Below are 12843 nucleotides of genomic sequence, written 5' to 3' on the forward strand. Positions count from 1 at the left end.
TCTACTAAAAAAAAAAAAACAACAATGACAGCAAAAATACACAAAATTACATCCAAAACTGCACAAAATGACAATATATTCACACTCAGCTCATTATTCTAAATGCTTACATGAATCCTGATAATATGGCCCTCGGATCAGACAATCACATTTTTGTAAATATTAAAATCATTTTATCCTATAGTAGTTATTTCTTAAATGCATGTATAAAAACATTTCCTTGAACAATGTGTAGAAATTAGTGACATTTAATGAAAGAGCTGCTGCTGATTTGTGAGGATGAATCTCTGCTTTAGAGACGATCCCTGTTGTTTGTTTGAATGTTCGGCAGCTAGTGTCACACTGTCACTCTCTGCATGTCATGTAAGGGAAGTGGGTGTGAGGAGAGGGAATCCATCTGATTTCCTCTTTTTGCTGCATTCTAAAGACAGTAAAACAAACCAAACCTGATCAAAGACTCATTACTCTCTTTATTGTCCTGTTGGAATTTGGACAGACGTCATGTTTAGATTCAAAGGTGCTTCAGTTTAAAGACGACCCCAGCGTTGTCACCTGTCTGTTGTGTAGTACGTGGTTATCAATGCCTAAAGTGAAACCTGCAAACCACAACCGCAGTAGAGAGAGTGTGTGTGTGTGTGCAGAGTGGAGCTCTGCAGGGCACCGTCTTCATCTCACTGTCAAACTACCAAAGGACAACCTGCATCTCTGATGTGCTGTGGTATCTGTATGAAGGCAGATTTTTGTCCCTATTATTCAAGCAAAAAAAAATATATATATATATTTTCAAAAAGAAAGAATATCAATCAATCAATCAATCTTTATTTGTATAGCGCCAAATCATAACCAATGGTATCTCAAGGCACTTTACAGTAGAGCAGTCTTAAGGACGGACTCTTCATTTTATGGATACACACATATGCATATATACGTATATACACATACAGATGTATCCCACACCCAACATGAATTCTACCGCTGCTTGCAGCGCTCTACTACTGTGTTCTGCTAACTCTAATCAAACTTGTTGTCATTGATATTTTAGCCTTGAAAACACTTGTTTTAATTTTTTACCGTACAGTTAAACGTACGAAGGTTAAGTAAAAAGCAATCTCGCCTCTTATAGGCAGTACAATCTCCTTTAAACTTCCTTTTGTCCTTAGCTTAGCTTAGCTTAGCTTAAATTTAGCACCTATGGCTTCTCTCTCCTCCCCTCCGCTCTCCTGCCCGGTGTGTCAGATGTTTAGTTACTCCTCGTCCTCCTTTAGGGACAATGGTAGTTGCATAAAGTGTAGCGTACTGTTAGATATGGAGGCGAGGATCAACAATCTGGAGAAGCGGTTCCGCACCCCTGATACCAAAACAGAAGCTAGCAAGCAGGACCTAGCCGGTGCGGACCGTGCTAGCTCTAGCTTAGCCTCCCCCCCGGCCAGCAATGAGTGGGTTACTGTCCGTGGTAAGCATAGTCGAAGGTCAAAAAGCCGCTCGGGACACCACCATGTTCACGTCTCAAACAGGTTCTCCCCCCTCTGTGAGGACAACACACTCACCGGGGAACAAACTCTGATAATTGGCGACTCCATAGTGAGAAACGTGAAGCTAGCGAAGTCAGCGGGCATTGTGAGGTGCATCCCAGGGGCCAGAGCGGGCGACATAGAATCAAATCTAAAGTTGCTGGCAAAGAGTAATCGTAAGTTTGATAGGATAGTCCTCCATGTCGGCACTAATGACTCCCGACGTCGCCAGTCGGAAGCAACCAAAGTGAACATTGAATCAGTTTGTGCTTATGCTAAAACAATGTCGGACTCCGTAATTTTCTCTGGTCCCTTACCAAATCTGACCAGTGATGACATGTATAGCCGCATGTCATCATTTAACCGCTGGCTATCGAGGTGGTGTCCAGAAAACGAGGTGGGCTTCATTGATAATTGGAGATCCTTCTGGGGAAAACCGAACCTGATAGGAAGAGATGGAATCCATCCTACTTTGGAGGGAGCATCTCTACTATCAGAAAACATGGCACATTTATGACATCTCATGAATGAGACCATGTTACAGAGGGGGAGTCCTCCACGCCCCTCTGCGCTTGCCTTAGGACAGTTTCCCTCCCATTGCTATCAGGATAGCTGTGTTCATCGCCATGACAACTGTTGTGATGGTGATGAATATTATTTTATGGAGACGGTGTCAGTCCCCCGACCCATATTTCACAATGATTTTAACATAAAATCAAATAAAAGAGCTATCAATTATAAAAATCTGAAAAAAATTAAAATCTCAAATCTAGAAACACCAAAACATAAAACCATTAGATGTGCTCTATTAAATATTAGATCACTGAGATCCAAATCTCTACTAGTAAATGACCTTATCTCAGAAAATAACTTTGATTTATTCTGTTTAACTGAAACATGGCTGTATCAAGATGAATATGTTAGTTTAAATGAAGCCACTCCTCCCAGTCATTTAAATACTCATATGCCACGAGACATAGGCCGTGGAGGTGGTGTAGCAGCTATTTATCATTCCTCTCTCCTAATCTATCCTAAACCAAAGGCCAGTTACACTTCCTTTGAAAGCCTGGTTCTAAATTTATCTCATATCGAATCAAAAACCTGCCAGCCAGTCTTATTTGCGATAATTTACCGTCCTCCAGGCCCTTATTCTGAATTTCTATCAGAATTCTCTGAGTTTATATCAAACTTAGTCCTCAGTTCTGATAAAATACTGATAGTAGGAGATTTTAATATCCATGTGGACAAAGATAGTGATAGCCTGAGCTCAGCCTTTATGTCCCTAATAGACTCAGTTGGCTTTTTTCAAACTATTAATGAAGCTACTCATCGTTTAAATCATACTCTTGATCTTGTTCTAACATATGGCCTTGATATTAATGAACTAAAAGTCTACCCTGAAAATCCTCTGCTATCAGATCACTTTTTAATATCTTTTAACATTATCCTAGAGGATCTCGCACTGTGCAATAAAATAGTTACAAGTAGAAATCTATCCAACAGTGCTGTGGCTAAATTTAAAGAGGCCATTCCTGCTGCCTTAAACTCAGTGCACCATCCAATAAATAACTATGATATTAATTATAACCCCTCTCAACTGGATCTGCTTGTCGATAGCTCTGCTAGTCTACTAAAATCCACCTTGGACTCAATTGCCCCATTGAGGGAAAAAACTATTAAACGTCAGAGGAAAGCTCCGTGGTTTAGCTCTGAAACTCACACACTCAAACAAACAACCCGTAAATTAGAGAGAATGTGGCGCTCCAATAAAACAGAGGAGTCACGAATACTTTGGCAAGAAAGCCATAGTAAATACATGACAGCCTTACGACATAGTCGATCTACATACTACTCCTCACTAATTGAAGAAAATAAAAATAATCCGAGGTACCTTTTCAGCACTGTAGCCAGGCTAACACAAAGTCAGAGCTCTATTGAGCCCATGATTCCTCTAGCCCTCAGCTGTGAGGACTTTATGACATTTTTTAACGATAAAATTCACAAGATTAGAGATAAAATTAGCCACTCCCTGCCTTCACCTGGGCCTGCTGTACCATTAAATGTAAATAGGCCTAACCTAAACTGTTTCACACATATAGGACTTCAGGAACTTAACTCTATTATTTCATCCTCCAAACCATCGACCTGCCTTTCAGATCCGATCCCAACTAAGCTGTTTAAAGAAGTTGTTCCCCTAGTCTGCCCATCTTTGTTGGAGACAATAAATATATCCCTATCAATAGGCTACGTGCCACAGTCCTTTAAAGTAGCTGTAATCAAACCCCTTCTCAAAAAACCTACTCTTGATTCCAGCACTTTAGCAAACTACAGGCCTATATCTAATCTTCCTTTTATTTCAAAGATTCTTGAGAAAGTTGTGGCAGCTCAGCTCTGTGAATTTCTTCAAAACAACAGCCTGTTCGAGGACTTCCAGTCAGGCTTTAGAGCTCAACACAGCACAGAGACTGCTTTAGTTAAAGTAACTAATGATCTACTCTGGGCTTCAGATGAAGGACGACTCTCAGTGCTGGTTTTATTAGATCTTAGTGCAGCTTTTGACACTATAGATCACTATATTCTACTAGAGAGATTAGAGAAATTACTTGGAATCACAGGGACTGCCCTAAACTGGTTTAAGTCCTACCTATCTGATAGGTACCAGTTTGTACACGTGAATAATAAGTCTTCTGTGTACACTAAAGTAAGCTACGGGGTTCCTCAGGGCTCTGTGCTAGGTCCAATCCTCTTCTGTATCTATATGATCCCCCTTGGTAATGTTATGAGAAAATACTCTGTTAACTTTCACTGCTATGCTGATGATACCCAACTGTATGTATCAATGAAGTCAGGTGAGACAAATCAGCTATCTAAACTTGAGGCCTGTCTAAAGGACATTAGGGCCTGGATGGACCAAAATTTTCTTCTTCTCAACTCAGACAAGACTGAGGTCATTGTACTGGGCCCGCGACACCTTAGAGAAACCTATGCTAGCCTAACTGCCCTAGATGGCATTACTCTGGCACAAAGCACAACTGTTAGAAACCTTGGGGTTCTATTTGATCAGGATTTATCCTTCAACTCTCACATAAAACAAACTTCAAGAACTGCCTTCTTTCATCTCCGTAACATTGCTAAAATCAGATCTATCCTGTCTCAGGGCGACGCCGAAAAACTAGTCCATGCTTTTGTTACCTCTAGACTGGATTATTGTAATTCTCTTTTAGCAGGCTGCCCGAGCAAGTCGCTTAAGACACTTCAGCTGGTTCAAAATGCTGCAGCACGTGTACTGACTAAAACTAGGAGAAGAGATCACATTACTCCTGTATTAGCCTCTCTGCATTGGCTTCCCATAAAATATAGAATAGAATTCAAGATTCTTCTTCTCACTTATAAAGCCCTAAATGGACAGGCACCAGTCTATCTCAAGGAGCTTGTAGTGCCATACAATCCCCCCAGAACACTACGCTCTCAAAATGCTGGACTACTCGTTGTTCCATTCATCTCTAAAAGTAGTATAGGAGGAAGAGCTTTCAGTTATCAGGCCCCACTTCTCTGGAACCATCTACCAACCACAGTTCGGGGGGCAGACACCCTCTCTACCTTTAAGGTTAGGCTCAAAACATTCCTCTTTGATAAAGCTTTTAGTTAGGAACCAGCTCATAGCTCATAATTAAGATGCAATAGGCATAGACTGCCGGGGGGGGGGGGTCTGGCATGCTCGGTTGGAGAGAGGTTGGAGAGGGCGTTAAGAGAGAGGTCATTTAGGTTAGAGAGGGACCGGAGAGGGTCCCATTCCTCTTTCAAACACTCCCTCTATGTCTGCTTACTCCCTTGTGTGTTTGCTCCTGTACTCCTTCTGGCTTTTGTCTTGCAGGTCCGTGGGATCCTCAGTGTGGAGTTACAGAGTCTCAGCGGCTCTTTTATCTGTCTCCACCCTGTGTCTTTGAATAGACTTCAAAGACACATCAAAGCCATCAGCAGATACCTCAGTAGAAAACTGGCAGTTGACAGTTGAAACAAGTCAGTAGCTCAAAGTGAGTTTGCTGAAAAAAGTTGTCTGGATAAATTAAACATTATTATTATTATTATTTTTGGACACATCAAAGCGTTGACAGTCGAAACATGTCAGAAGATCAAAGTAAATTTACTTAAATCCAATCAAATTTTAAAAATGCAAACAAATATTTGACACCCCCCAAAAAATGTGCATTTGAACACTTTGATTAAAAACGTTTTATTATTATTATTATTATTATTATTATTATTGAAGCAATATTCTTTGGGATCGAAAACCAAAAACAAAAACACAAATTTCTCATACCTGTAATATAAAAAAAAAGATGTGACTTCAATTAATTAAAAATAATAACAATACTAAATAAATAAAAAAAATCAAACTCACTTCAAGCAAGAAAAATAAACCAACCTCTTCAATCAATGAGAAAAGTGTCTAAATGCAATTTTTGGGTGCCAAAATATTTGTTTGCATTCCAACACTTTTTTTTCATTTTTTTTATTTTTTATTTATTTTTTTGATTAAGAAACCTTTTTTTTTGATTGAATATTTGCAATATTTACAATAATAAAAAATGATTAATGGACAAACAAAGGGTTTCCCAGGAGAAATCTCACTCCAGTCTATGGGTTTGAATTGTTCCCAGAATGCATCATGGTGATGAAACGGATCTAAACATTGACCCACAGAACCCACCAATCACCTTCCATTGCTCCAAAGTTCACGTACAGAGGAACAGAAACCTGTGATTAAATGTGATCCAGTGTAATGTACAAGCACACACAGATAGTATAGATGTTAATATATAGATTGTAGGTTGACTTATTTGCACTGAAGAGATGGAAACAAGTTGGAATTGTCATTATTTGTGAGTGACCCCTGATGTGTGGTTGTAACCAGGGTTGGGGTCAACAATAATTGTAATTGTGTAATTGATCATTACAATTATGATTTTAATTGTAATTGAAATAATCTGTTGCAATCGTAATTGAATTGTAATTGAGTTCAAATAATTGACTCTGTAATTGTAATTGTCAGGAAAATTCTATAAAAACTGCTTTTTACAATTGAATTAAATGCACACACATGTTACGTTAACAATTATTGAAATATGTTTCATATCAACTTTTCCCACTACCTGTCGGTTCTCTTAAACATCATTTTACCATTAAAAAAGAAAACAAAATTAAATCGAGGGGTAAAGTAAACAGAAAAAAGGCTCAGACACCCACAACAAAACTATTAACACCAATATTTTTATTGATAAGGAGGCACAACATGGTAACCAATAGATGAGAAACTAATTAGTTAATATTTTTAGTGTATTTCTCATCTGATATAAAACGAACCTGTTATCATAAGAGATGCTAACAGAAAGCTAATACAAAGAGGAAGGTTACGCTTTATGGGCTTTTTTTTTTTTTTTTTTTCAATTTTATTTCGGGCTCAGTAATTGTGATTCATTGTAATTAAACTTTAATAATTGAGAACATAATTGTAATTGAATTTCAGGAGGAAAACAATAACTTTAATTTGAATTGTAATTGGGAAAAAATGTTGGTCACTGTAGGCATAGATGAGTTGTAATTGAACACGGATAATTGAAGACGTAAATGTAATTGACCCCGACCCTGGTTGTAAGCATCATGTTTTCAGCAGGTTGATATATTTGGAGTCAGTGTGTGTGTGTGTGTGTGTGTGTGTGTGTGTGTTGCAGACGGTGCAGTATGCATGCATCCTCTGTAAAAAGCTTCATGCGATCAAAGGGAAACTTTTCTCTGCTCAAAGCTTTAACTTCCCTCAGTCACCATGAGGGCTTTGAGCGGTGAGTACACACTCACAGATGTGTGTTAGAAATAAGACCTGAAAAACCTTAATTAGACTAAGGACAGTGGATCATACAGTATATTTTACAAGATATGAGAATATACAGTATGTGACATTTTTAAATGACATTACATTTCAGTTTCCAATGCTGTTTTGATATTTCTTGAAGGGAACATTGAACCCTGGTGTGCACAGACTATTAGGAATTCACTATACGTGTAACAACTGGTATTATGGGTGAACCCCCTGACTCAGGAGCTTTTTACAGCTTCTGATTTATGCAATTTTAAACAGATTTTTTATTTTTGACGCAACGTAATTCTCACTCAACCGGTGATTGACTGTAAGGAAATGCAACAGAATGACTGTTTTCACTTTTGGAAAGTCCTGTTTTTCACCAAGAAAGAGAAGTGTCTCATGCAGGAATGTGGCTTCAATCATCTGAAACACATTTAGAAACAAGAGTAGAAACTAGAAAGTGAACGATGAAATTTTAAAGGGAAACGATGTCCAACATATACAAAGTGGAAGAGAATTTACCATTGGTTACAAACAATTGTGAGACAACGAGAGATTAGGGCTGGGCTAAAAATATAAAAAATAAATAATTGATTAATCGAATGTGTAGATAAAAACGATTTTTACTTTAAAAATTTGTGTTTAAAAAAAATAAAAATAATAATATTAATAATGTATGTATATATTTTTTTCTCCACCACAGTTTTTTCGGACTTTTTCGCATTTCGTTGTTATGAGTTACCGTAGCGTGATGTGAGCCAGCCCCCACTTTGCTTTAATTTTTTATCTGCCCTATCATTTTTGTGCAATTTTATTATTGTTTTGTAGGGATGTAACGATTAATCGTAAGGCAGTTAAAAATCGATTCATAGGTATCACGGTTGATATCGATTTTCTGAAAATTGAATCGCAGTACTTTTTTATCCACAAGTGTAGGCGGCGGGCGGAGTCTGCTAATACTTTCTTTCTGGCCGCCTTCTACTCTTAAATATGTCAATAAATGATTCATTACCCCTTTAGCACCGAAAGAATATCTGTAATATTACTTGAATATCTGCAAAAGTCACGTTTTTCTATTAGCTCTGTCTGCTAGCATAGCTTCTCTTCTTCACTGCAAGATATCTGCATGCCAACCGACCACTGTTACCAGCGCCCTCTGCTGGTCCAAACAAATATGATGTAAATCAGTGCAATGACGTTTTTTTTTTTTTTTTTAAAGTCCAATTGTTAAGGCACAAAATACATTTTCAGTTGCACTTTTAAAAGAAAAACTATTATGCAGTTTTGCATTGTTTATTATAGAACCAGAATTTAAATTAATAGGCTTCATTTTCATTTGTATTATTCCTTTATTTATTTAATTCAAGATGTATTTTTAGTTAAATTGCATTGTTTTGAATAGTTTATCAAGGAATTCTTTTGACAATGAAAAATAAAAGGAAAATAATACAGTATTTTCTAATTTTTTCCCAAAAAAAAAAAATTGTCTACAGTCCCATTTTGTAAATGAAAAAATCGTGAGAGAATCGTATCGTGAACCCAGTATCGTGAATCGAATCGTATCGGGAGTTGAGTGAATCGTTACATCCCTATTGTTTTGTGTATTTTTCTGTAATTTTGTACGGGTCCAACCCACCCCCATCACTTTTGTGTAATTTTATTATTGTTTTGTTATTTTTCTGTAATGTATGCATGTTGTAGATGCTCCCTAATCCTTATGTGCATTTTTTCCCCATTTTTTTGTGTAATTTTATTGTTTTATATAATTTCTTGTAATTTTCTTGTTGTTTTATATATTTTCTTGTAATTTTCTTGTTGTTTTATATATTTTCTTGTAATTTTTTATGTTTTTCTCTCCATTTTTGTGTAATTTTATTGTTGTTTTGTCATTTATGCATGTGTTAGATGCTCCCTAATCCAGCACAACTTTAGTGAATAAAGGCATGTGTGTGCGTGTGGGCTGCAGGAGAATAATCCTTCACCTTGCAGCGACTCCACTCTAAATACCTTTGGCATTAATCCTAAACCTTCTCACAGTGATGAAGTATTGCTAACCACCGCGTCACAGAGCGCCAAGCCCTACAACCCAAATGTATTTATTGTCATTATGATTTAAAGAAATGTGATCATTTTGTGCATTTCCAAACTCAGTGTCAAAAATCGGTGACACGTGTTAAACTGAAAGCCTCACAGGACAAATGTAGCCCTTTATAGCATCCAATACAGCACATATTGCATGAATAAATATACAGTATCTCAAAAGCAAGCAGGAGGCTGCTTTGGAACCTTTACACGGAGTTGAATTGATCTTGGAGAAGTTGAATGCTCGACTCGGTCGTTAAAAGGCCACATTATTGGATTCACTGCTGGGAGACCAGGACTCGAAAACAAATCACTTATATTTGGCTCCCAAAGCCAGCCGTCTAGGTTGTCTCATCTACCACCAAGATGTTGTGTAGAAACACACTGTGTTCCTGCCTAACCTGCTGTTTCCCTCTTCTTCTTCTCTCCTCCTGTTGCCCTCCCACTTTTCATCCAAATACGGGGCGCTGCCCTTGCGGAGACCCACAGTTCTCCCGCCCTTGTCCTCCCATGTTATATGTGATTGTCTTTTCATATTTTCTGGGATGGGATGAAACTCAAATGTAATTCTGTTGCTCTGTAGAATGTACAATGAAAAATAAAGCTGATTCTGACATAATATTATTATCAGGGTAAAAGGTTCCAAAGAAACATCAATGACTCATTTTTTCCTGCCTTTTTTTTTTTTTTACTCGTATCTATTTTTATCTGCTCATGTCTTACAACTTCATGCAATTGATATCTGATGCCTTTTTCTCTTTCCAGATTTCCCAAATCTCGTGCTAACACTGCTACTATTTGCAAACTTAAAGGTGAGAGCACATGGTTATAAGTTGGTGGCAAACCTCAGGTTTCCTCTCATGAGTGTCGTTTCCTCTAAAGGAGGATGGTTGATGAGGGAGACGTGATGAAGAAGCTGGGACTCTGTGTTATCAGACCTCCATTTTATCACCTGAAGGAATAATTCATGCTAATGCTAGGCTAATACTAATGCTAGACTTGTGCTAATGCTAGGCTAATGTTAATGCTATTGCTCGGTAACGTAAGGTTGGTGTTAATGCTTGGCTGATGCTATTGCTAGGCTAATGCTAACACTAGGTTAGTGCTAATGCTAGTTAATGTTGACTTATGATAACGCTCGGTTAATGCTAACACTAGGTTAGTGCTAATGCTAGTTAATGTTAACTTATGATAATGCTAGGTTAATGTTAATGCTAAGCTAATGCTAGCTGATGCTAATGCTAATCTAATGCTAGCTGATGCTAAGCTACGTTAACATTAATGCTAGCTAGGACAGCAAAACAAAAAGGAAAATAAAAACTCTGAAGTAAAGAAAGGAAGGGCTGTGTTCTGTCCAATGATCAGGGAAAATGACAGTTAAAAATAATGACTAGTTGATGAGGAAGTAAGTAAATGGATAAATAAATACTAAAATACGTTTTTTAAAATAAATAAAGACAAGACAAATTCATAGAATACAAATAAATGAAAACAATAACAATAAAGGAATAAGGAGAAAAAAGTTGTAAAATAAATCGACTGAAAAACACAGAAAGCTTCCGGCTCGGCTGAGATATTTTGTTCTTCATTCATTGGTCAGTTTTAAACTAAGTTTCTGCCTTTTATTCTTTTTCTGTGATTACAGTCTTGCTCAGCCGAATCTGAAGAAAATACAACCGCCAGCACCTATGATTCCATCGATTGGCCTAGTATTGATTATGACGACATTCCCACGCTGTGTACAAAAGATCACAACCGTCAGTTCCGCCGTTGGTTCATGCCTTTGTTCTACTCCTTCATCTGCTTCCTGGGGTTTACCGGAAACCTCCTGGTCATCCTCACTGTCTTCTACTTTAAGCGCCTCAGGACCATGACAGACGTCTTTCTGCTCAACCTGTCGTTCGCAGATCTGCTCTTCGCCCTCTCGCTGCCCTTCTGGGTGGCCAACTCCACAGTAAAATGGGTGCTGGGGTTGGCTCTGTGCAAGGCTGTCCACACCATCTACAAGGTCAGCTTCTACAGCAGCATGTTCCTCCTGTCTTTGATCAGCATCGACCGATACTTTGCCATTGCCAAAGCTGTGTCGGCTCATCGACATCGCTCTGAAGTGGTTTTCATCAGCAAGGTTTCCTCAGCCGTCATCTGGGTGATGGCAGTGGTCTTCTCCATACCAGAGATGGTGTACACCGACATCACCAACAACACCTGCAGCCCGTTTTCCAGCAGTTTCGACAAAACTCGCATCAGCATCCAGACGAGCCAGATCGTTCTGGCTTTTGTCATCCCGCTGTTGGTCATGAGCATCTGCTACAGCAGCATCCTTAAGACGCTGTGGCAATCGCGCACCTTCGAACGCAACAAGGCTATCAAAGTGATCCTTGCCGTAGTCATTGTATTCCTGCTTTCCCAATTGCCGTACAACCTTGTCCTGTTCTGGACCACCATCGTCATTGCGCAGGGAGGAACCGATGACTGCAGCTACGATAACGCTCTGCTCTACGCCACGGACGTCACCCAGTGCGTGGCCTTCCTGAGGTGCTGCCTGAACCCGTTTCTCTACGCGTTCATTGGTGTGAAGTTCCGATACGACCTCTTGAAGCTACTGAAGGACTGGGGCTGTATGACCCAAGAGTGTTTTTTTAAATTCACCAATGGCAGACGGAGGAGCTCATGGACCACCGAAACTGAGACCAGCACTACGGTCTATCCTTAGCCCTTTAAGAGACACGTTTGAACATTTCTGTAATGGGTACTATGGAATTCATAAATGATACAAGTACTTTTCCTAAATATATGTAACATCGGATTAATGAGACTCATCCACAGAGTACCAAACACCTGTTTTGGGGGTTTTTGAAGTGATTTATGAAGCACAATAGATACTTGCAGCAAAGTTTTCAGAAAGTTAAAGAATAGAACGCAACAGTTCCACATTAGTAAGAAAAATGCTGCGTAATGAGAAGCAGAAAGAGGTTTGAATCTGTGTCACACTCCTTTTGAGTTTCTGATTTAACCATACTGATCAATAGGCTTGTTGATATCATTTTGATTTATAGTTTAAGTCCATTTGTTGGTTGTTTAAAGCAGGGGTTCTCAATTGGTTTCACCCTAGGAGCCACATTTTGTTGCTGTCATTAAATCTTTTTTTTTTAGAATTCAACCAACCAAATTTAGTTTTTCAAAAAAAGCTGTTGAAAACATACAGACAAACATAAATCTATATATTTTCCTGTGCAACGTGCATTGCACAGCCCTCTTTTGTTTTGGTTTACACTCTGATTCTCTTAAGTCTTTGGAAAACTCCATTGCTACTGACTTGTTGGTTTTTCCCAATTTTGTGAATTTCTTTTAAACTCTCCCTTGTCTCATCATTTTTGTAGATTTCTTCCA

The 12843-nt window shown here is 38.5% G+C and overlaps 1 protein-coding gene across 1 annotated transcript; it reads left to right on the plus strand.

Moving 5' to 3' along the window:
• The first annotated feature begins 7335 nt into the window (after positions 1 to 7335).
• On the plus strand, positions 7336 to 12807 carry ccr7 (chemokine (C-C motif) receptor 7). The gene is made up of 3 exons (XM_028451508.1): positions 7336 to 7351; positions 10219 to 10265; positions 11099 to 12807. Exons 1-3 carry the CDS (start codon positions 7336 to 7338, stop codon positions 12164 to 12166), a joined length of 1131 nt encoding a protein of 376 aa, XP_028307309.1. The 3' UTR covers positions 12167 to 12807.
• The last annotated feature ends 36 nt before the right edge of the window (positions 12808 to 12843 follow it).

The sequence above is a fragment of the Gouania willdenowi genome, chromosome 1, assembly GCF_900634775.1.
Source record: "Gouania willdenowi chromosome 1, fGouWil2.1, whole genome shotgun sequence".
In the NCBI taxonomy this organism is placed as follows: domain Eukaryota; kingdom Metazoa; phylum Chordata; class Actinopteri; order Blenniiformes; family Gobiesocidae; genus Gouania; species Gouania willdenowi.